Below are 26,272 nucleotides of genomic sequence, written 5' to 3'. Positions count from 1 at the left end.
TAGTAAGTGCTTAATAATTATTTTTTGACCAACTGTCTCCATAATCTAGGACAGCTAGGTGCCAAATAAGGTCACAATTAAATGAACTGAAAACAGAGAAAGCTAATAATCCCCCATACATCTTACTCATAGTGTCAAGGAAATTATAAAGGTAGAAAATTGCTATGACTATGGCAGTCCTGTTAGTAGTGTTCTGTGTCCTGACAGAGCTCAGCCAGAGAATTGAGGAGCTGAGGGAATCCCTGGGCATGTGGCTATTTGGCACTCCACTAAGCCTGAATCAAAGAACCTAGGATCCAACTGGTGTCAATTCTGATTGCCTGCCTTCCCCCCTTCAGAAATTACATAGAGGACATAAATCATCTATTGCCCTATAATAATAAAAAAAAAAAAGATTGAAATGACCAAAGATCTCAGGAGGAATAACATTCAGTTAAAGTTTAAGATTATAAGCAGATAAACCAACAGGGAAGATATTTGGTTTCCAGATCAGGTAAAAGAATCCAGACTTCTATGAACAAATATTGTGAAATAAAACAAAACAAAAATCAGCATCTGATGAGGATAGGATTCAGTGGATTCCCAAGAAAGTATGGAACTTCAGGATATTCCTGAATTATTTAAAATAAGATTAAAAATGAAGCAGACTTTTTGGCAATTTACAGGAGAAATAATTAACAGAATAGAAAAATTTGAATCTATAATGGAAACTCTCAGCAATGAAACAAGAATAATTGAATGGAAAGGCAGATGCACAGAAGCAAAAGACAGTTTGGAAGAAGAGAAGCAAAAAAGAAATACAATTAAAAGAAAACATGATTTGCATATAACACAATATAGGTTAGACAGAATGTATAGAAATGATTTATGGGTTATAGTTCTTCTAGAAGAACACAAGTAAACTTGAACATCACAATGCACTAAATGATACAAGAAAGCTACCCAGTATTTCTGAAGAATGAAAATAAAGTGTCAATCAAAAGAATCCACAGATTAGTACTAGAAAAATAAACCAAACCAAAAACCTCTGCTGCAAACTCCAACCATTTAGTGATTAAATTCACAATTCTACTAACACAAAATTCTACTAGCAACCAGAAGAAAGACATTTAAATATAAAAAGGAAGGAAATTTCAGTAACTCCTATCAGGAACCATTAGAAAGAACATAGTAATGTGGTCCAAAGAGCAAAGCACCTTAGGAGTACAATCCTAGTAGTCTACTCTGAAAACCCATCCTTAACTGTTAATGATAAAAAGATAGACTTTGAATAAAAAAAGAGATTTTCAAAACATTCCTACAAGAAAACTAGCTTACTTCAGGCAATAAGTAAGAAAGCAGCAAAACAACAAGCTGGACATTAACAACAAAATCTGAAGACATTATAAGATTTCATTCTCCTATACAAAGAAACTAGGTTAATTGTGAGTTTCGCTAGGGAACTTAGCTATTGTCTTTCTCTTCAATAATTGCTAAAACTCCTTTTCTTTGCTAAAAACCCCAGAGGGATTTAACCTGCTCTTGGCAGTATTAATAAAATCTGTGCTTCTTGATTTGAAGATGGTCTAAGCCTACAAATTCTTTTGAGATCTTTTGGCACCCCAATATACTTTTGGGGTCCAATAATCCTACATCCCAACATTTGATTGTGAAACCCCAACACTTTGTTACTTGTACACAGAGTCCTGAAATCCAAATAAATATATTTTGGGGCTTTAGCACTTCTATATCCCAAATCCCAACAAGATAGGGAAGAGTCAAAGAATAAGGAATTCTAAAGAAAATGATAGCTTCAAATTTGTAGTAATATGATGTAATCGGGTTAAGTTATAATGTAATCCTATTAAAACATTTAATATAAAAAATAGCCAGTGAGTCATTAATACTGCCTGTGTTTATGTCACTGCCAAAAGAAATAAGATGAATGCTTTTGAACTCTTCATTCATTCAACAATTTAATTGAACAAAAAAAAAATTTAGCATCTATTTGTTATATGGAAGCAACTATTTCTCAAATCTATACATAACTGTAATATACTAGTGAAGAGAGATGTTTCTGAATATTGTTTGTTCTTTAAAAAATAGGCACAACCTTCTTCCCAATGTCTGATGAAAGATTTTGACTGATTTAAAAAATACAAATTAGATGCCTCTTGGCTCAGCCTTATGTTAAGGGCAACATAACAAGGTTGTTTTTTTAAAGATCATTGTGTTGTTATGTTTGTTATACTGCTCTTTGCATGTGTTGTTCTGTCGGGTCCTTTGTTAAATAGATAGGATGGATGTATATAATCTCTTATGAAGAATTAAAGCTGAGAGCATTAATGTGACATGACTTCGGGCATATGGTTAGTACCTAGCTCTCCTCACTTCTCTAATTTGATTCCTTCAACACCATAATCAAATACAGTATCTGTCATTGTTCCTAGATTAATCGATAAAACTGTACATTCTCATTTTGTTAAATGCATCTTCATTTCTAGCAAGTGTTTTATCATTTACTTCATAACTCTTCCTCATGAAAAGCACCTTACAAATGCTTTTATACAGCAGTTGTCAGCACTGTTTCTCAAGTAGACACTAAGGATACTGGTTTTGTTCCCAGTGTGCTGCTGACTTTAAGGGGGTGTCACATCAACAGTGCAAATTATAAAAAAGCAAAATGTAATTAATTTGAATTTCCACATCTTTTCATAATTGGCTTTGGCTTCAAAGCACAGAATTCACTGTCAGGCATCCAGCAGAGGATAGAAAGATTTCTCAAATTCCCACTCATTTTACTTGGACCTTCAGGCCTAAGAGTTCCAAACGTCATGTAGGAGCCATGTGCAAAATGTACAGAAGAATTCATCCTTAAAATAAAAAGGCATCTGCTTTGCTCTGCCTATCAGGACCTAAAATCCTGAAATTAAAAACAAAACTTAGTATTGCTAACCCGCAAAATCCATTTTTAAAAATTGAACTTGTTTCTCAACCTTCTGCTAGTCTCTGTTCTCGTGCCGAAATGACATTTGTAATATTGACAGACAATGTCAAAGTGCAGTATGTAATCCAATGTTTTGTGGTTATCATTATAAAGCTTTTGTCTTAGACAAGTTGATTTGTCATTCAAAACTTCTGTTTCAAAGAGACAGCAGGTTCTGTGGTTATATAATTATAACCTCAAGCATATTTTTTTTTAATTTCATGTAGTACTTACCACCCACTCTGTTAGATAGTAATCAAAAGTTATTATTACCATTTATCACATTAACAAATCCCCAAACTGTGATGATAACCAACTTATCCTATGAGGAAGTATTGCTTGTAGTTGGTCATTAAATAATTTCTGCAGATTCATAAGCATGAAGAAAACTTATTTGTCTGAAATGAGATTTCCAAATATTTATAAGGAGAAATAGCCTCCAAATGACTTCTGTGTGTCTTCTTCTAAGAAGACATATCCAAGTAGATGAAGACTAATGATCTAACAGAATCTAGTGTTATTCACAGGGATGATGCACATTATTGCATTAGACATTAAAACCTTTTGTTCTGCTTTTTTGTCATCATCCAATACATAACATTTGTATTAGGGAAATTCAGCCATAGAAACAGTTATCCTTTCCTGGTCAGGTCCTATGCTCTGCTCCCAGGCTTCTTGGCTTCTTCTAGAAATTCCTTCCTTTCTCTCACGCTAAGTGTTTGGAGTCCACTGATCTTTGCACTAAACTTCTTGCTGTTACTAAGACTTCTTTTTATAAACAAAAGGAAAGTTGCTTTCATCATTTGAGCTGTTTTTTGCTCAGGCAGTTCTTGGCTTTTAGAAAGTTCTTAGATGAATTGATAAGACTTACATGAGTTGATGCAAAGTAAAGTGAGTAGAATCAAGAGAACATTGTATACAGAACAGGAATTGTATGCAGAATCAACTGCAAATGACTTAGTTATTTTTAGTAATGCAATGATCCAATACAATTCTGAAGGGTTTATGGCAAAAAATACTATCTACCTCCAGAACGAACTGAGGGAGTCTGAGTGCAAATTGAAACAAAAGTTTTCATTTTTTTTCCTTTATTTTTCTTGGGAATTTTTGGTCTTTTTTTCTTTTACAACACAACTAACATGAAAATTATGTTTTGTATGACTGCACATTTTTAATCTATAACAAATTGCTTGCTTTATCAAGTAAGGACTTAGGGAAAGAAGGGAGGAAGAAAACATGAAATTCAAAAATCTCCTGTTGTTTCAGGAGAGTATACATCATTCTTTTCCACATGTTTATTCAATGCTTATCATTGAATAAACAATTTGCTAAAATATTTAGTTTTAGACTTCACAGATAGCTTTCATGGTACCTTCATGCTAATATATAATATCATAGTAAAAATCTTCAGCATGATTACAAGTTCTCAAGAGGGAATTCTGTCCTCTTGTTTTAATCAGAACCTTGTATCACCCTTAGTGCCTAACATAGCACTATGCATCTGGTAAATAAATATACGATACCAATTTTAGTTAAAGTGAATTAGTAAGAGATGTTGAGTAGTTAACCAAGGAAAAATTAATGACAGTGGTAACAGAATATTAAAAATTATCAATAATTTTATCCTGGTAATAAATGAGTAGAGAGACAAGAGGAGTAGGAAAAATAAATGGCACTCACTGGAGAGTTATAGAAAGATAATTCATAATATTAATTCTAAAGAGGAAATGTTTCAGTTGGAATTAGAAAATAATGGGCACGGGACAGCTAGGTGGTACAGTGGATAGAGCACCAGCCCTGAAGTCAGGAGGACCTGGGTTCAAATCTAGCCTCAGACACTTAACACTGCCTAGCTGAGTGATCCTGGGCAAGTCAACCCCAATTGCCTTGGCAAAAAAAAAAAAAGAAGAAGAAGAAGAAGAAGAAAAAGAAAAAGAAGAAAATAAGGGGCAAACAGTCCTAAATTGGAGGTCAAGAAGAAGGTAAGACATATTTGGTGGGGTCTGAGAATAGTCAAATTAAAACATTACCATGAGTAGAGATTAGGGTTATAGAAAAAAAAAAATAGAAGAAAGGATATACAAAGAAGGTGAAAAATAAAAAGTTGTGTGCATCTCTTTTGGGGGAGGAAGGTAGGTAATCCAACCAACTGTCCCCATTTGCAGAAGTGGATGGTCATGTCTAAGGAAACACATAAGGACACAGGGCTTAGAGTAAACTGAGACAGCTTTGACTTGAGAGGAAAGGGTTCATGGCTGCTTTTGAACATGTTTTTGAATATGTTAGCGCTTTGCATTGTATTACCACTCACGAGGAATGTGGTCATCCCCAGCTTGTCAGTGAAAGCTTTGTGGCGCCACATCTCATGATCACATACGATGTTTATGGCACATACTCGTCTTATTTCATTCGCCTTTTGTGCTTTTTTTAGGCGCTCTCTGCCTTTTTCCCCTCCGTTGCCATGGCAACAATAATGTCATTGATATGGGTGGAGCTTGGTGTTAGCCACTAGTGCAGCAGAAAGAGGATTTTTATCATAGTTCATGAAATAGTGCCTTTTACTCTGTGGTTGTGACAGTCACATGTGTTGTCTACATGTTTCTATTTCTTGGTTATCCATTTCAAAATCCTCATTCCCAAGGAACCATGTTTTATAAAGTTTAATTGTAGAACATCATTTCTCTTGTAATTATTTCTTCCCCCTGCTTTTTTTTTAATAATGTAACTAGCATTTTATTGATCGAGTCTATAAGGTGTTAAGCTGAATGCAATGTTTTTAAGTTCTTTTAGCCTGTATCAACCATTGAGAAAGTTGTCACAAGTATCAGAACCTTGATACATTGGAATGTAAGCCCTAATTTTGGTGAAGAAATATGTGGGATCACTCATTCTAAGTATTTAATAATAAACTTTCCAAGAATTTCTTGCAGAGTAAGAAGAAAGTTATTTTGAAGAGATCTAGCTTTCTATTTGGACATTTTAATATTAATGGAAGCCATTCACAAAAGAGTATCTTGAATTTGTGTTTTCACAAAATTTAAAAGGGTTTGATCTGTAGCTGAATGATAATGAGAGGGGATAAAATGACTTAAGTCCATTACTAAGAAACCATGTGAATAGACTTAAGGTAAAATGCTATCTTCCCTACATTTTAATTTGTCCTTGTTATACCAATCCTATACTACACCTCTAGCCACCCACCCTTCCAAAAAGGTTCTATATGAACATGGTTTCTTTTTCCATTTTCCCTCCCTCTCAGCAGTGATGACTTGGGGTTGGCTCTATTTCTTAGGCAGCTGAAATCAGTTGCCATTTGGGCCTTATAACCCACAATACACCTGAGGGGGGCTATAATCCCCAGCAAGTTACTGCCTGTTGTATCTTATTGCTTAATTATTATACCTATTTAATGCTATTTAGAACATTGTCAGCTGTTGAGAAAAGGTAATTATCACTAGTCAAATGAAAAACACTTTTTTGGCTGCCTTACGGATACACATTTTACTCGTACCTTGATACATAATGAAGCCTGATAGCAAAAGTTTTGCTTGTCTCTTCTTCAAGGCACAGCTGTTTCCCTGCTAAATTCATCCCATCTGTCTCCCCTTCCGTAAATCTGTAGGCAGTATAGCATAAGTACAGAAGCAGTTCAGTGCTATTTTGGATAAACAGAGCTGAAATTTGAATCTTTGCCATTTGCGATGCACACATTTTGTTTTACTGCTGTAAAGAGAGCTGTCAAAATACAACTACATGGATAATTTACTAAAAATGTAGTCAAATATAAGGTTGATCAAAAAGAAAGTGTGTAGGGTCAGTCTGATCATTCTAGCATGTGAGCTGAAAGAAATTGCTAACCTTTTGGTCCCCATTAGTACAGTGTTTCACAGGGTAGAACCCAAAGTTTTAGTCTTCATTGCAGCACTGAGGAAGGTCCAGTATGCAAAGTTGAAAGATTTACAGCATAGAATTCTCAGATTGCCCTGGAATTTCGGTGCTGCAAAGGGCCTCAGTGATCATTTTAGCCCAATCACTTGGTTTTATCAATATGGAAACTAAATCCACAAAAGGCTAGGAGATCCACCCAAAATCACACATGTAGCAAGCCAATGATGGAGTCAAGACTAAAATCTTTGTCTCTTGACTACCAATCCAAGATCCTTTTGATTACATTACTTTTTTCATGTAAAAATTTGCTATAATAATATGAATTATAGTGAATATGTGTTTATACATACACATGTATACATGTAGCTTGTACATATGTATATATAACATATCTAGATATATAACTTTTAAAGTGAATAAAATTTTGACCTGTTGGAGTTCCAATTTCATGGTTTTCAGAGTGGTTTGTGCTACATTATCCCTCCACTCTATACCTATAGCCACACTTGCATCCCAGTGATGCTAACAGCCTGGATCATTGTGCTATGAATTTATTTTAATCTGAAAAATCCGAAGACCCTACTTTTTTTAGTGGTTACCCTGTAGTAGCTCCTTTTGTCCTGTTTGCTGCTGATAAATATAGCTTTCAGATGAATAAAAAGCAGAAAGAGCAGTTTCCAGCTTCATAGGAAGAAAAATCCTTTAACCCCTTTCCATGTGGATGCCCATGCTTCCCATCCTACATTCCCAATCTCTTAACTAGAACTCACCACATCATCTCACTGTGGAAGATGTATACTGTTTCATAGTGAGAATGTCTGGTTGGGGAGAGTGTAGCAAAGTTAAAAAAAAAGGCTAGGGAAGATTATAGAAAGAGTTATTGATCATATATAAATTTTTCAGTCTTCATTATCATTTTGCATTATAGCCAGTGAATCATTGCATAGTCTTTGTCATGGACCTGGTATGTAGTGAATACCACTGGAAGATTTCAGCATCATCAGATTCTGATATTTGTGAATAATAGATTAAAATTTAAATTATCCTAAGATAAACTAAAATTCAAGGAAAGTATTTGGTCACTCTTTCCATTCAGTTTAAATAAATATTTATTAAACACTTAAAATGTTCAGGGAACTCTGTAAGAGCTTAGGTATACAAAAGACAATAACATAGTTTCTGTTCTCAAGGAGTATACAACTTAACAGAGGGGAGAGTGGTCTGAAAGCAAATAAGAATATTGGTCAGAGAGCTAGCCTTCCTTAAATGTTCAATATGTGCCAGACATGTTGCTAAACACAGAATGGATGGATAACGGAGAGTTCTTGGCAAAAGGGCTTCTTTTCTTCTGACTTCATGAAGGAAATTATTTTAGATATTAAAGTTCCTGCTATCTGTCTAAAGAGTTGCCCCTGAAATCCTTCTATTCTCTGAACCTTTTTGGATGGTCATGTGGCAGATCTTGTGGGCGGGATGTTTTTAAGCTGATTCGTGTATAAGGAGCTAAAACGAAGACACAGAAGATATTAAATTTAGTGAACAGTGAAACTTTCTCACTAAACTCACCACTTTGTAAAAGCTGTGAATTTAGACAGCAATTCCGTGATATCCATCTACATGATAGAGCTGTAGGCTGCTCTTTTTAATACATTTTTCATGGAAGAGGACCCTTCAACATCTGTGATGGGGGAGGAGAGAAAGGGACATTTTACCAAGTATTCACATTCCCACACATACTGTTTAAAAAATTTTCTCTGATAGGAAGACTTGTCCCACAGTCTGATGGGAGTTATCAGTTTTGCCTTATTTAGATACAAAATCAGCAGTTGTAGGTGGCTGGGCTGAGAATAGATGCATTTTTAGCTATTAGGAAAAAGGGCTGAAGATTGACCCTTTTCCTTGGTTTAGCTTTGTTAATATAGTGGGTTAAGGTATCACAAAAGATCAGAGGGAATAACTGTAAAAATCAAAAGATTGGCGGCACCTATATAGAATGAGGTGGTTTTACAACTATAAATGATATGGAGATAAATAACGTTTTTCTTTGGATTGGTGAAAATGGCATCATTGAAAGTCTTGTCTAATTACTTGCAGTAGGAGTGCTTCAGCACACTCTTTGATTCCTGTTTTCTGTTTGAGATAAGAGTTTAATGTTACTTTTTGAGGGTCAAACTCTGGCACTGCAGGGCATCCCAGAAGTGCCACCTTAGAGTGGCTGTTTTGGTATCTGGACTGTGGTCTTGACTGTCAGAAAGGGCCAAAGAGCATTGATTAGTCAGTTGGGATTAGTATCAGTTATTTCATTGTGCTAGTAAAATCCTAGTACCAGACATTCCTTACTTCAGATGCCTAGAGATCCCTATTTATGGAAATCAAATTAATACACATTATTAAACATATTTGCACACACTGAACTATTTCAAACCAGTAATGCTGGAATAAAAACAAAATAATACTGTGTATTTACATAACACCTTTCATTAGAAAATCTCAAGCCTTCACTGACTTAACTAATCCTCACAACACCCTGTGAGGTGTGTAGGAAGTAAGGTAGAACAATAAACAAGAAATTGATGAAAAAGATCAAGCAAGTGCATTCCAAGGGGGTGATACCTGCCTCTACTGCAAGTCTGTTTTCATTCAAATTCTGCTCATACCATATTTGGGATATTGAGGATACAAATGTGTCTAGATGTATATTTTTAGTGGTAAAACTTTCAAACTATATGTTACTTCATATTGTTGTTATTTTTTCCAGTTTAGGGTTAGGATCTTTGCTTATTAACTTATGTTGGCTAATATGTTTAATGGAAATGTTTGGAAGTACATTTCTTCTGTGCTTTTATTCCACATTAGAAGTTGATGGATTGTTCCTTTATCTCTCCATTTCATGACTTTTCCTACCCTGAACGAGGTAATGGGGTTATATAATTTTGAACTAAATTCTGGGAAGTGAGATAATATTCTAGAGATCCTTCCTTTTGTAGATGAGGAAACTTGAGTCCCAGAGCAATGAGGTGATTTGGTCAAGGACACATAGGGAAGTGTATTGGAACTGAGGTATGAACTTCGATCCTCTAACCTCTGAGAAAGGGACTGATGGAATGGTGGTGGGCACTGACTGGAACACACCAGGCAGCACCCAGACTGAGGGCCAGTCCTCACAAAACTCCTAGACTATCATAGCAGGCATGAATGAAAGGGTTGCTTCTGAGACAACCAGAGAACTTCCACCAGAATAACAACATCCAAGTAAGGGTCACCAAAAAAACTGTTCAAAGCTTCTTCAGCAGGCCTAGCATTAACTGGAATTAATTAATTCCAGCAGAATTAAGTTTCTGCTGGATACTGTAACTCAAGGAACTATTAGACTTAAGAGAGTCATCTAGAGTGGTTCTGAAACTTAGAAAAACAATTTAAAAGAGAAAAACTGGGTGTTAGTGAATTAATAGCTATAAAAATACTTGCATTTGGGGTGATAAAATATTGTATATTTTATAAAATATATAAAATAAAATTATTATTGTTTATATATCTGCTTATTTATATTTGTTTATTGTATAATTATATATTTGATTGTTTATAATCTGCTATATCAGATTAAGAAGCATATCTGATTTCAAAGAGGCTACACCCCAACAGTGGAATTTTATTTATTTATCGAATTAATATCCTTGATCTGATGCTGAAGGGAGAGAGGAATTGGAAAGAAAAAAAAAGAATTGTAAAAGGTGTCAATCTAGAAAGTCTCATGATTTAGTCTTTATCTCAAGATTTTTTATCTATATGTTTTATCTATAGCCATAGATATTTTTCAGACACTATCATTTATGTATATTTGAAATTTAGTTTGAAATTTATCTAGATTTTGAAAATGATATTCTAATAGGATAATTGCTTTTCTTCACAAACAATCTTTCATTTGTATTGTCAGTTTTTGTCATCTATGGAAAACCAATATTTTTATTTCATGTATAAATGCCATATCTCATCATTGTCATTCTCTTTCTTTCTCCCTTCTTCCCTCCCTCCTGTCTCTTTGTCTCTGTCTCTCTCCGTGTTTGTCTCTCTGTTTCTATTTCTCTGTCTCTGTGTCTATTTGTCTGTCTGCCTGTCTCTCTGTATCTCTCATTTTGATGAGTAACCTTTTCTTATACGGTAGGAAAAAGGCAGATTTAGAATCAGAGACCTTCGTAAACCTGGGGTTGCCTTCACATTTGCCTCTTGCCACCTGCGTGTGAACCCAGTTGGGCAAAGCATTTCATCTATTTATTCCTCATTTTTGTCAACTGTAAAATGAATAAGTTGTTCTATATGATCTCTAAGGTTCTTTCCAGCTTTAAATGTGTGATATGTGTATATGATATATGAAAGTAGAGAACATAGAATTGTCAGTCTTAGCTTTTTATCTTAAGTTATTTAGTATCAGGTTTATTGACAGAATAAGAAGCTATGACATATCATAATATGATAATAGACAAATCTAAATGGGAACAACCAAATGTTGTTCCTACTTCATTTTAATGAAGCTATGCAAACAGCAAATCCAGTGTTTTCTGTTTTATCCCATTTTGCAGTTATGTAGGAAGATCACAGCATAACATCATTTAAATCATTGATTTTTTTTTTTACTAACAGTAATATTCTGCACCCATAAAGTAGTGGTTGCCATTCAGTTCAGTTTAACAAACCTTGATTAAGCATTTACTAGGTGCCAAGTACTTTGCTAACTAAGCACTAGGACTACAAATAAAAACAGAAAGAAACTGTCTTGTATATACTTAGGAATCAGGTTTGAAAATATAAACACTACAAACAGATAAATATAAGATAATTTTAAAAGAGAGAGAACACAGTCAAGTGAGGGGAAAAAAATAGTTTCATTTAGGACGTGGCAACAAACTTGAGCCTAAAAGGCATCCAGAAATTCCAAGAAATAGATCTCAAAAATCTGGATGTGTAACGTTTGGGTAGCTAATAAAATCAGTTTGTCTAGCACATAGAGTGCATGAAGAGAAGTAATATAAAATAAGTCTGGAAGACTTCTTAAGAATCAGGTCATGGAAGGCTTTACATGCCAGTCAATGGAGTGCATGTTTTATTGTAATGACAAAAATGAAACTATTGAAGGGTCTTGAGTAGGAGAGTAGCATGGTCAGATGCTTTGGGAAGATTATTTTGGCAGTTTGGTAAAGATGAATTGGAGAAGAGAAAGGTGAAAAGTATAAAGCATAATTAAGAGTCCAAATACAAAGGAGATGAGGATCTGAACTAAGATAGTAGCTTTAACAATGAAGAGAATGGGTCACAGTGAGATGTGGGAAAGATGCTACAGAGTCCAGTGAAATTTAGAAACTGATTGAATAAAGAGAATGAGGAAGAGAAAAATGATAAGGATGACTCAGAGGTTATAAAACCTGGCCATCTAGGAGGATACTGTGCCCTCAATAGAAATAGGGGACTAGGGAAACTTGGAGGTTGGATAAGAGGTCTGTTTTAGACATGTGGAATTTGAGATCCCAGTGGGACATCCATGTGGACATGTCTAGCAGACAGTTGGCAATGTGAGACTGGCATTCAGAGCTGGATATAGATATTTGGGAGTCATCTGTGGAGAGATGGTAATTAAAACCAAGAGAGCTAAAAAAAATATCAAAAAAAGAGCGGAGAAACAGAAAAGGAAAGAGACAGGGACAGAGCATTGGGAGATGTTCATATTTAGTAGGCGGGCGATGGATAGATGTTCTTAAAAAGAGAATGCTGAGAAGGAGCAGTCAGACAAATAGGACGGAAATCATGAGGTAATATTCTCTTGGAATAAGAAGAGGAGTTTCTGGAAGGGAGTTTTTAACTATCAAAAACCACAGAAAGGTGGAGAATGAGAAAAGGGACAAGAGTTTGTTAGCAGCTACAAGTGGCGACCTTAGAGTATTAAACTCAAGTACTCAAGTATTGGAGTTGAAATTCTGACTAAATGAATGGAAAAGGAGTGCGGCAATGAAAGAAAAGATACAGGAGAATAGCTTAAAGGACTGGTAGAGTTAAGTGAAGGTGTTAAGGTTACAAGACCATTTGTAGTGAGCAGGAAAGAAGCAGTGATAAGTACAATAAGTACAATAGCATGGAGGAAAGAATACCAGATTTGGAGACAGAGGACTGTGTTACTTTGATCAGATGACAATGTTTCTGAGTCCCAGTTCCTGAGTTACAAAAGGGGATTGTGAGGTAGATTTGGTGACGTCTGAGCCTCTAAATAAATGAGTTTATGAAGAGGGGTGGGCAAAAAGAAAGGAAAGGCAACAAATGAACAAGAATGAATGAGTGAAGAGGCAAACTCCTGGAGGCATATGAGCACAGGTAGAGAGGCCAGTCTTGGAAAGGCTTTTATTCAGAGATCAAGGAGAGAGAGGAAAAAAGGAGATAGTGAATAAGGGATTTTTAGCCGTGGTGTAGAGAGGAATAAAGACTCAAGACAAAGTCCCCTTGAGAAAAGCTCTAGGAGGGAAGAAGTAAAAAGAGAACTTGGCACACAGCAAGCAATCTAGAGAACAGAGATCAAGAATAGCACGAAGCTGAAGTTTGGTAAGGTAGAGAGTGGCTGTAAAAGAGGAAGGGAGAATCTACCACTGCGTAGAGGAAAGTCCATAGTTGGATTGGTCAACCATCAATAAGTGAAAGAAGGAAAATGAGACCAGATCAAGGGGGATGGACCATGACAGTAGGGAGGGGTAGAGGGACTGGAGGAAGTAATGCTGACAAAAATTAGGTTTAGGAAATATGAGGCAGAATGAAAGAAACAGAAGAGATTAATCATAGAAAGGACTTTCAGAATTCTAAATCAGAGAGCAAAAGAACAGTGGCCCACAGGTCAACTGTAGCCCACCATCAAATTAGTGTGACCTGTGAGCTAACATTGGTTTTTATGTAGTTTATCAAGCCACATCCTATTATGGCAATAACACAGTTATAGGGGATGACCAACATGGGTTTGACAATTCATGTGAATGCTTGAAATAGAGTGAAGATGCCACGGACTTTGCAGAGGTTGATAAACTGAGAATCCAGAATTTTTCAATTACTAATTTGTATTATGAGTTCTCCAATATTAGGGCAGGGGTTGGAAAAGAGCAGAAGACTCTCAGACATATACAAACCTTTTTTGAAGGAGGCAGCATGTCCTGAATGCAAGTAGATAATTGTTTGCTTGAACCACAAAGGTGAGGTTGTTAAGTGATGGTGCACAGGAGTGGATCTGGAAATGGCAGTAAAGAGAAAGGAGTATGCTAGCTTCTCCTTTCTACTTATTTCCCTTACCACTTATCCCTGACTATTCTCCACTCTTTGTCTCCCATATTCATTCACCTCAACATATTTAATATTGTGTTAAATATTAAATATATTTTTAATTTAATAATGTGTGTGGAGAGCATGAAAGAAAGCACCAGTACTAAAGAAGATTGCTGGAGTCATGTATTAAGTATCCTCCAAAAAACCCAATATATACTAGATTTTTATGAATGTAAAATAGAAAGCCCCTCTCTAAACACCAAACAAGTTACTTGTCCTCTTCTGGAGCCCCAGCAGAACTGGGAAAGATTGACTGAGGTGTGCTTTCATAGTCACATTAGAAGCCACTGGCCAAGTAGGTGATAAAAGATGACTTAAAGGAATATAAGAAATTGCACTGCCTGTCAGGATTGTTTCTTTCTTTCTTTTTTTTTTTTTTTTTTTTAAATTTCTCTATTGGCCTAAATTTACATGTGACAGGAATGAATTTAAAGAACTGAGAGCAGGAGATGCTGGAGCAGACAGCCTTGACTTGTAGAAATTGATCTTGAAGGAATCACATGAAGGAGACTTTAATCCTGACATGAGGCAGTATGAGAACAAAGTCTGTTGAAGAAAACCATCCCAGAATATAACATTCTCTTACGGTGATATAAGGTAACAAAGGTAGATTTGGCATCAGAAACACAGTGACTTTATTTGAAGAGACTGCTCTACTTCTGCACATATGTGAACCATAAATCCAGATTTCTGTTACATTCACTCACATTTCTTCATGTCATCATCTAAACAGCGATCTCCAAATGTTCCAACATCCTTTACAAATAATTTTTATTTTGGAAGCCTTCTCTAGACTATTAATTTTTATCTAAGTGATGTTTTCTTAGCAATATTTTCTTGGTAGAAAATTTCTAACTATTCTTTTAATGTTAGATCAGATTCCAAATATATACCAGTAATTTTGTTCCTATAAATTTTACATATGCTATACATTGATTTATTATGCCATGTATGACTCTCCTACAAAGAATTTCACAATAGTTTAAAATTATGTTACTAAGGAATATACAATATTCTCTCTCTCTCTCTCTCTCTCTCTCTCTCACACACACACACACACACACCTTCACTTTCTCAATCTACATACACATACACTCTTACCTGCATATATGTCTGTCTGTTTGTGTGTGTGTGTGTGTATACACACACACACACACACACTCAAACCTATATAATTTATATTTTAGATATGCTACATTTTATAAAAGAGGCAGCTGTGGTATAGTGGATAGAAGGCTGGTCTCAGGGCCAAGAGGGCCAGAGTGTAAGTCCATCTTTGAAAATTACTGACTCTGTATCCTAGGCAAATCACTTGACTTCTCAGGGTGTTAAACTAGTGATGTTATATTAAAATGAAAATAGATTTAAAAAACACAAATTAACATTATCTTTGTTGTATTGCATTTTTATTCATTTTGTTAAACATTTTTTCCCTGATTATATTTTGCACTTGAGCTTTTACAGGCAATTAGTTTGATCTCTCTGAACTAGACAGCTCTTAAGTTACTAAGAAGATACTGAACTGTATTGGTAGGGGGAATTCCCCTATTTAAGAGTAATGAAATCTCATGTCTATAACCTATCCCATATATCAAACAAATTTGTATATACTATGAGCCAAATCATGCCATCTTCAAATATAATCTCTGTGTACAAAATACCTCTCTTATAATAGAGATATCCATTAAACCTTTTTTTCTTATTTCTTTTTTTTTTTTTTTTTTTTGAGGCAGATAGGGTTAAGTGACTTGCCCAGGGTAATAGGCATTAAATTCTGACTATGTCTCCAACACGCATTATTATGACGTTTGGCTGTGCAGCAGCATCATATCCTGATGTTACTCCAAAATTACTTTGAAATTGGAAATTGAATTGAAATTAAAGATTTAACATTGAAACCAATCCAATCCTAAAAAGTTTAGTTATTGATCTTACAAATTACAGATGTTTAATTTTTAAAATTGAATATAATACTAATTGAAAGATTTTTGACAAGGTGGTTTACATATATAGAAAACATCGGACTAGTGACTAGTACCAAGACATCTTTCCAGTGCTGTTAACATTGTTAGCCAAGAAAAATTGCTCTTTTGAGATAAAAATATCACCCCTGAAAGAGAATCCATACCCCTGTAGGACAGCAACAAAATATTTCTTTTTTAGAAATAAATTGTATTTTTTTAATTAAGGAAAATCACCATTTCTCCTGCTCCCCTTCCTTCCTTTTCTCCACCTCCTACCTATCTCCTACAACTGAAGAGGAAAGAAAAAGAAAATCCCTTTTTGCAAACATATATAGTCAAACAGAGCAGGTTCCTACATTGGCTGTATCAAAGGCTCAGTATGTACTCTGATGTTTCATCATGAGCCCTCTGAAAGATTGTGGCTTGTTATTGCTTTGAACAAAGTTTCTAAGTTTCAAGGTTTTTGATAAACCCTTTCTTCACTAACCAAACCCTAAAGAAAAACATAGTTTTTGCTTCCTTTCCCCTTTTTCATCCTTCCTATCCTTTTATCATCTTCATTGCCACATCTAGTGTTCTTCTTAGCTTCCTTCCTCCCTCCCTCCCTCCTTTCCTTCCTTCCTTCCTTCCTTTTTCCCTCCCTCCCTTTCTCTCTCTCTCTCTCTCTCTCTCTCTCTCTCTCTCTCTCTCTCTCTCTCTCTCTCTTTCTCTCTCTCTCTCTCTCTCTCTCTCTCTCTCTCTCTCTCTCTCTCTCTCTCTCTCTCTCTGTCTCTCTCTCTTCCTCTCTTCCTTCCTTCCTATCCATGATGTACATAATTCATTTGAATTTTTAAACATTTACTTTCTTTAAACATAATATCAAACTATGCTTTTTTTCTTTTCCTTTTTGAAATTCATGCACATATTAGAGCCATAGTTACAAAGAGATCTTTCCAATGCTGGCTGCAAGAAATGTAAGAGACCTCACAGGCAGGCTTGCATCCATGTAGCATATACTAGTCGTGCAGTAGTGGTGCAGTAGGTAGAATTCTGCACCTGGAGTTGGAAGAGACTTTCTGAGTTCAGACCCAGCCTCAGACACTTATTAGCTGTGTGACTGTGGGCAAGTCACTTAACTGTGTTTGCCTTGGTTTCCTCACCTGTAAAATGAGCTGAAGAAAGAAGTGTCCTTGCCAAGAAAATTCCAAATGGAGTCAGAATGGGATGTGACAGAAATGATCTAACCACAAGATAACTGCATGTGAGTATGTCCCCAACTGCTCATACATTAGAGAAGCTCTAGGGAACAACTAACTTGTTGGTGTAAAAAGCACTTTAAACTTTTATGGTATTTCAAAGAACAACATTTTAAAAAGCTTTCTAGAACTCTTGAGTTTTCATATCTCTTATCACAGGAATACTATTCCTTAGATCCAATCCAAGCAAGTTGCACTGTACAGATAATGTCCACAGTGGCACAGTGACTAGATTGCCAGTTTTAGAATGAGAAAGACCTGAATTCAAAAACAGCCTCAGACTCTTTATAGATGTGAAACTAGACAAGTTACTTAACTGCCACCTGCTTTAGTTTCCTCAACTATAAAATGGGGATAATAATAGCACCTACCTCCTGGGATTGTTGTAAGAACCAAATGATGAAATAGTATTTGTAAAAAGTGCTTAGAAGAATGCCTGGAACATAGTAGGTACTGCGTAAATACTTATTCCCTTTCCTTTACAAGTATGGATATAAGTTAATAGGATGATATTTTAACAAACATACCATAATATTACATTAAAAAAACAACAACCATGCTGTCTCCTTCAAATAGTCACCTTAAGAGATGAAAGGTTTGTTCCAGAAAAGGAGGTCTTTATTTTTAAAATAATAATAATTAAAAAAAAAAAAAACCTCTTCTTATGGTATTGACTCCAGAATTAAGCAGTAACATCTCAGTTTTGTTTTATCTTTTGTTCCTCCTAACCAAATATCCTCTTAATCAGCCTAGTCTTATTCACCAGACTTAAGATTCACAGGATCAACCTGAAGGTAGACTGCTCGGATGGGCCTTACAGATTTGTGAATACAGCCTCTCTCCATCCCCTGAGAAAAGTGCCAGATGGGTGAAATGAATTAAGTCATGTGAGGAGTAACTTTGGAACTCAGAATTCAAATTTAGATCCATTGACTCTTAAGTCCAGCATTCCAAGGCAACTGTTTCCCACCACCACCATGTCATACGACCTTTGACTTTCTAGATTTTCCTTGAAATCAAATTCATGCTCAAAATAATGAAGCTTTTCCATGGTTGAGTATTCAAAAGAAAATATCACAGGCCCTGAAGACAATTCGGGGGGGGGGGGGAGAGGGGAAAGAGCCTCCAAAATGTCCTGAACAACATTGGAAGTGACCAGCTTGCCACCATAATGATTCTGAAGAAAGACAGTTCTCATTTTGATGTTTGCATTCCCATTGTGTTGGATATGTTCAAACGTCAGCCCCGTAACTTGAGGGTAATTACACACACACACATGCACACGTGTGTGTGCGGTATGTGTGCATGGTATGTGTGCTATTAGCAGGTGGCCTTTGTTGGTTCAGTAAAACTTTCTTGATTTGAAAACTAAGGGATAACTTTCTCACTTTAGCGATATGGAGACTTAGGATAACAGAATGGCAAAATGCACTTAGTCCGTTGCCTTCATTTTATAGCTAAAGAAACAGGGAATTTAATTGACTTGCTCAAGATTGGACATCCATGACTCAGAGCCAGCTATTCTGATAGATAGATGGGCATAGTCTGTTTAATGACATAATGAATGACACAAGAATCCATTGTGCTGTTCTGCTTCCTTCTGGGGATGCAAATAGAGGCCACAAGACAATTCCTACCCTAACAGCTGTATTACATTTTAATGGTACACTAATGGAAGACAGCAACAATGGTGGGTGTGGCAAATTAGGGAGTGGCAAGGAGTGACAAGATAGTCATGAAAAGCAGTACTGAGGCCCAAAATTTAGGGCTTTTTTTTTTTTTTTTTTTTTTTTGGCTAAGATGTTTTATTATTCGTATCATACATACATATATACATTCATGTTAAAGTTGTAAATTCATCTTTTGTTTTTAATTTAGTCACCTGGATCTTTCAATTGCATTTGAGATCACAGTTAAACTCTTAACTTGACTCTTCAAGATCTATACTTTCTTGCTAGTAAACTCACTAAAGAGGAGTTCTCTTATAGCTAATCTGCTATGATGATTTTTTGAGATTTTAGGCATATCAGTTTGCTCTTTATGTGTTCAAATATACATCTTTATGCATGTGCTTTTTAGGGTCTATGGCTTTAGAAGATGAGAAGTTTTCTCTTATCCTATATATCTCCTCTCATCCTTTAGTCATTCCCAGAAACAACTGTCTATACTTGCTGTTTCTACTTCTTCCCCTCTCACCTCTCAATCCTTTGCAGTCTGGCTTCTGACCTCATCTCTTCTCTCAGTTGTCATGTGATCTCTTAATTTCCAAATCTGATGACCATTTTTCATTCCTCATCCTTCTCAAACCATCTGCTGCATTTGACATTGTCAACCATTCTCTCCTCTCCAGACTTGTGTGACACTGCTCTATCTTGGTTTTTCTACTTTCTAACTGCTCCTTCTCAGTCGTGTTTGTCATTTTGTCATTCAGATCCAGACCTCTAACTTAGGGGAATGGCCCGAGGCTCTGTCCTAGGTCCTTTACTTCTCCCTCCCTCCCTCTGTCTCTGTCTGTCTGGCTCTCTCTCTCATCATATCTTTGCCATTGTCTTTCAGATCTATATATTTAACCCCTGAGTTTCTATCCCACCATAGCACATATAGTTGCCTACTTCTCTTTGTTTATCGTGTATATATGTGTTTATTGTCCATGTATATATATATATGTGTGTGTGTGTGTGTGTGTACATATATTTAACTGTGTATATATATATATATATATATACAAAGAGATTGTTTCATTTAGAGTATATATGTATGTGTATATGTGTATGTGTTTGTATGTGTGTGTGTATGTGTGTATATACACATGATAGTTTTCTAAGAGATATTTCAAACTAGATATCCCAGAGACATCTCAGACTCAAGTTCAAAAAAGAATTTGTTACTTCCCCTCCAACCCCACAATTGACCTGTTTTCCCCACTTCCTTCTCTCCCAGAGGCACTGTCACAGGCAGCGTTGTATTTGCAGTCTCTTGGGTGAATCACTGTATCGTCATCCTTCTATCCAATCAGTTGCCCATCTTCCTTTCTACCATCTCTCTCTACTCCTGCAGTTACCGCTTTTGCCAGGTCCTAACCACATCTCACCTGGATTATTGCAGCAGCCTGATCACTGGTCTCCCTGCCTCAAGTCTCTTTCCTTTCTTCAATCCATATTCCACATTGCTGCCAAAAGGTGGTCATTCAGAACAGGTCTTGACCATGTCACTCCCATACTCAGGAGACCTGAGCAACTTCCAATTGGCTCTTGAATCAAATATAACTTCCTCTATTTAGCTTTTAAAACTTGTCACAACCTTCTCCTAATCTCTCAATCCAGACTCTCCTTCCAGCTCTCTGCAATTCATCCAAACTGGCCTTCCCCCTGACACTCATATGGCCTCCATTTCCTGTCTTCATGCTTCTGTATTGGCTCTCCCTCATGTTCTCCTCTTTACCTCATTTGTAAATCCTCTTGCGTTTTTCCAGATGCAGCTCATCCTGTCACTGCCCTCCATTCAAATTACCTTAGATACTTTGTATAGAACCATTTTACATGTATTTGTATTCTTTCTATGTCGGTTATGTACACACATGTATACTGTCCTTATATGTCTGTGTTTGTGGACATATATGTATATGTACATGTAATATGTGTGTGTTGTCTACATGTATGTATGTGTATGTATAATGTGTATATAAAGTGTGTGTATGCACATATATGCAAATAATGATTGGTTCCTGTTTAATATTTGTTTCATATACGTGATAGGCATAAAGAGACTACTATGATATATATGTATGTGTGTGTGTGTGATAATACAGACACTCCCTCTACTAAATGAAACAATGGCTATTTCCAAAAAAGGAGTTTATGATCTCATGGGCAAGACAAGGATAGAGCCACATGTTTCAGTATATTGGTAGAGATACCCATCTCTTTATAGAAACCTATCTATAGCTATCTCTCGAGAGTCCTACGTCCTTATAGAGATATGGATGTCCCTGTAGAACTCGAGCTACCTCATATGAATACATCTATATCCCATCATGTCCTAAGTTTCATTCTTGCAGATTACTCGTTTAGTGTATTTTTCTGGCCAGTACCGGGCCCACAGTGAAGGCTAAATGAACACTTGTTGATTAATGAGCTATTCAGCATAGCCTTCAGTGCTTGGATTGCCACCACACCGATCACAACAGCAGCTCAGGGTCCCTTAGAGCTTTAATATTCCCACCCCCGCAGGTAGTTAGCCAAAGTATTGTTTTTTTTGCTTTAGACCTGAAGAGACAGAGACTGGAGCTAGATCAGAGAGATGGCCAGCCTCACCTCCCAACTACCACATGTCACTTGATTCTGCGACCACAAGGTTGGTACTTGACCGGGCTGTGCCTCAGGCTCAGTCCCGCTGGGCCCCCTGCCGGGTGGTCCTAGGTGCTAGCCTCCGGACTGCGGCCTCGGGAACAGGCTTCCGGGGGAGGCTCGGAGAGACCTGTTCGTCCATTGGCTGGAGCCGCCAAGCGCAAGAAATTATAAATGGTCAGAATGGAGATGTCAGAGACCCAGAGTCCGGACTGGGGTGCGGTGGGGGGGAGTTTCCCTTTTGTTCTTTTTGTCTTTTTTGCAGCCCGTCTCGTGGGGGCCAGATCCCAGCCGGATCGGCGGGGCACCTACCTGCCAGCACAAGCAGGATTTCAACAGTGTCAGTAATCTTTGCCCCTCATCCCCAAAAAGCAGGGTGTCGGCGTGCTCCTGAAGGCTCATTAGCACTCAGACTCTCTGGGCTTGCTCACAAAGCAGGATTTGGGACGCGCGGGTTTCTCAGCTTGTCTGGCTACCTCTGACTGAAAAGAACAACTAAAAAATAAAAGCACACACACACCAAGAAGAAAAGGGCGCTCTTCCTCTCCGTGGCAAGAAAGCTCAATACGCTTCTTAGGAGAGTGCAATGAAATGGTTTTCTAGTAATCCCCTTTGGAGAGACTGTCTCCCATCCCTTTGTTTTTCTAACCTACTTTTAAATCCCTGCTGAGCGAGCCTACTTCCGAAGGAGCCACTCCTAGATTCTTTTCCGTCCCTCTTCTAACAGACCTTAAGTTGGCTATAGCATTTACACACATGCGAACGTGAATCCCTGTATTCGGGGGATGGATAGACATAGATCTTCGCTCTCTCTTTCTTCCTTCCTCTTTCTCCTCCTCTCTCTCCATCTCTCTTTCAGTGGGGGATGGAAGGGAGAAGTAACGTGCAAGCAGATGTGCTGTTAGATCTACAGGCTTCTGCCAACCATATGGCATCTTAAAGAAAGATGGTTAGAGCGTCTGGATTCGCAGAGTCGGGATGGAAAGCCATGTGTCGTGTTTGGTACAGGCAGTTGTTTTAGCTCTCTCTAAAAGGCTTCAGGAGATTGTGTAATGGAACAAATGGTACTGCAAGCCTCGGAACAGCCTTACCGCTGCTGGAGAGTCAATTGGCCCTCAGGCGGGTACTGCTTCTTTCTCCCCCCATTATCATGCATTCTTTTTCTAATGTACTGGAAACTTGGAGACTTGACTCTGAACTTTTTAACTAATAATTAAGCTCCTGGCTGCTTCTAACTCTTTTGCACCCATATCCTCTCTCCTTCGTCGGTTGTTAATGAAAACGAACAAATTCTCTCTGCTCCGCACTGGAGAGAGAGCCCAGTCTACCAATCTGCTGTCCCGAAGTCCTGTTCTCTGGATCACTCTGTCATATTCCCAGCAGCTGATGGGTCTTTGGGGGTACATGTTTGCTCCCACTTTTCATTCCTCCGAACCACAGCGCAATCAAATTGTTTTGAGTTCCTTAGCCCAGGATTCAAAAGCAGTTACACTGATCATCACTGCATATGTGGTGAAAGTTGTTTCTTTGCTCACACAGGAGTAAATGCCCCAGCAGAAATTGTGTGAAGTAGGAACAAGGTTAGTTCCTATCCTTGAGATACATAAAAGACAATGTCTGCAGGAAGACCCTGTTTGTCATAGCCTTATCTGCAGTTAAATATCAACTTTGAAATAGAGCCCAGTAGTAAAGGAAAAGAATTTCAGAGAATCATCACTTCTTACCTGTGCTATTTATTTTAGAAGAGTTTGGATGGTTGAGTTCTTGTGCAGAGTTTACATTCTGATCACTTGCCAAAAAAAAAAAAAAATATATATATATATATATATATATATATATATATATATATATATATATATATATATCACTTAGACTATAAATATGTTGAAATAATAGAATCACTTAACCTTGAGACCAGAGACTTGGAATCCATTTGAAAATCCCAATCCACTCTCACTCACATCCCAATGGGAAAAAATAGAGATAGATTTATTTTTAAATCTCAAAATATTATATATCAGTGTCATACCAATTAGATGTCATTTGTCATCAGTAAGGTTTCTAGGTTCAAGTCTCTTGTTTTAAAAGAATAAAGGGAGAAGGAGCTGTGAGACTTCTCAAAATGACATAAAACTGAACTTACTAGAAACCTTATTGATTTATTTTCTTAGCCAGATACTAGTTTGATTTCATCTGTGCTTGTAGGCAATTTAAAAACATCTTCCAAAGTTATTTCTTTGCATTGTAACAATTTCAGGATGACTGTACATGAAAAATATACCTTTTTGATCAGTGAAAAGCTGACAGTGATTTCCCTACACTATAAATGACTAGATCTGATGTTCTGGATATACTCTGAGTCATAGTTTCAAAGTAGCAAAATGATCAGTTGATTTGCTCATTTTGGTCAAAGAAACATTTACATTTCAAGGAACAAAATGATTGGAACCAGTTGGTTGACCAAATTAATCCAGTCATTTGTTATACACTCAGATTATATCTCCCCAAACCATTAGGGACCTGACCTAAACTAATACTGGCAGGGCACAGATCATTTTATATTGTGAATCTCATCCTTTAGGACCTAAGCTGTGCCCACCACCTAGTTTGACATAGGCAGCTGACCCAAAATTATAGTTTCTGGGAGCTGTGGTCCGCAATGAGTTGCTAATATAGAGATGAAATTAATGTCCTCGTGTCAGTCCCTGGAGGCATCTGCCCTCCCCCAACCTTGTGAATCAACTGCCATCTCCTAAAACACCAGGAAATTTACAGAATATATCACTTCCTGAAAACTCCTTTGGGCTGAGCAGAGCTATCTTGAGTTTTTGCTTTGTGAATGACACCATTCATTAATCTATAAACAATAGATTATAAATATAATAAAGTTGCCTTTACAGTACAGAGTAATGAAAGCTGGTAACTATACAACTCAGCTCTGCTCCTGAATGATGGCACAGAATCTAGAAATCCAAATTCAGGTTTCATGTCTGACTCATGCTTAAGACCACAGCATTTTTAATGCACTTGTTGCTCAGGCATATTCTTTTTGTCATCTTAACAAAGGTCAGTTCAGTTTAGAGACTTTAGCAGAGACTTTCTTTCAAATATAAAAGTTCTCTTTTCTATAGGACAATCTTATCATTTAAAACTTAAAATAATGTCGCTTTATTCTTGGAATTCTTTATAGCTGGGGACGGGACAAATCTTTCAGTCTTCCTCATATTTTAGCAAACATTTTTCCCTTGTTTCCCCAGGGCTAATGTCATGCTCACTATCTTAAGAACTGGGATTTTATTACATCTTTGTAACATCTTCATACTGGAGTCTTGTGTGGAGAAGCTTGTTATAAAGAAAACATTTGTGATTATTTAACATGTAAACTACACAATGGGACATTTTCCTGCCCCAAATTTTTTCTCTTTTGATTGTGTTGGAGTTATTCTCTCTGCCTATAGGAAGATCCACTGCCATAGGGATTAGAAGCTGCCACTCAAATTGCTGGAGTCCAAATTTTTCTGCATTAGAATTTACCAAAACAGTACAATTAAACTGCAACATATTTCTTAACATTTTTAATTAAGACAGTGACTGAAAAATGTAGATTAACAGAAGTTACTGTTTTTATCAACATATTTTCTCCCTCTCCTTCCCTCTCCTATCAGCACCCCTCCTCCCCTACCACCCTCCTCCTCCCTCCTTTTTCTCCCTTTCTTTAAATGTCTGATGTCAGTTTGGTCCACATGTACATTACGCACATGGCATTGAGGAAACAAAGTGAAAAATTCTCTTTTAATTCTACGCCGTGTGCCCAAGCACCACATGCACTGTCTTCATGTCGCTTCTTATGAGGTTCATGCTGGGAGTTTCTTTTTAAAGGCAAACTGTTTCTGAAGGAAAGAGTTCAGGTTGGGCAGATTGTGTTAGAGTTGAATTAATATACTGATTATTCTGTGCTGTCTCAGAGTGGCAGTATATGTAAAGGTTCCAATGTCTGAGGATTAGAAGAAGGAAAAAGAAAAAGGGATGGTGAACAGAGACAAAGCATTTGGAATCGGAATTTATAAAGGAAACTGAATGTGACCTTGTAAGGGGCAGGGTCAACAATGCATGGAAAACTATTTAGGAAGGTACTTCATCAAAACTTTACACAGTGTTTGCATGGAACCTGCGAGTCCAGTTTTCTAGAACTTAGAGACAAATGCAAATTTAATTTGTTTTTTGGGGTTTGGGTTTTGATTTTTTTTTAAGTGGGAAGAAAGGGTGGAGAATTTTCCTGTGTTGATTTGGGTGCTGGGAAAGACGGTTCCCTTTTTCATCCTCCTTGAATTAAATTTTCACAACTTATCAGCAAATTCATTTGAGCAGTTAAAAAATTTGATGGTTTCAAAGACAGAAATAAATTCTAGGCTAGACACTTTAAAAATCTGCCTATCATATTGCTTTATACCTTTATCAACAAAGAAGTGTATTCTTTGTATTCTTTTGACTGAAATTTGAGACCCAACACTCATCACTCAAATGATG

General features: G+C 36.8%; 1 protein-coding gene across 6 annotated transcripts in view; it reads left to right on the top strand.

Moving 5' to 3' along the window:
- The window catches only part of SDCCAG8 (SHH signaling and ciliogenesis regulator SDCCAG8), a 282,059-nt gene that overhangs the window by 218,202 nt on the left and 37,585 nt on the right, over window positions 1–26,272 (top strand). For 4 of the 6 annotated variants that reach the window (XM_051993493.1, XM_051993490.1, XM_051993491.1 and 1 more), the window contains one exon: window positions 21,663–21,752. The exons of the other annotated variants lie outside the window; for them this stretch is intronic. In XM_051993493.1, the coding sequence (XP_051849453.1) occupies window positions 21,663–21,752 (90 nt within the window). The remainder of the gene's footprint in view (window positions 1–21,662; window positions 21,753–26,272) is intronic. 6 annotated transcript variants of the gene reach the window in all.

Source organism: Antechinus flavipes, chromosome 4 (genome assembly GCF_016432865.1).
Source record: "Antechinus flavipes isolate AdamAnt ecotype Samford, QLD, Australia chromosome 4, AdamAnt_v2, whole genome shotgun sequence".
NCBI lineage: Eukaryota > Metazoa > Chordata > Mammalia > Dasyuromorphia > Dasyuridae > Antechinus > Antechinus flavipes.
The sequence above is the reverse complement of the archived record's forward strand: the minus strand, read 5'-3'. Positions and strand labels throughout refer to the sequence as shown.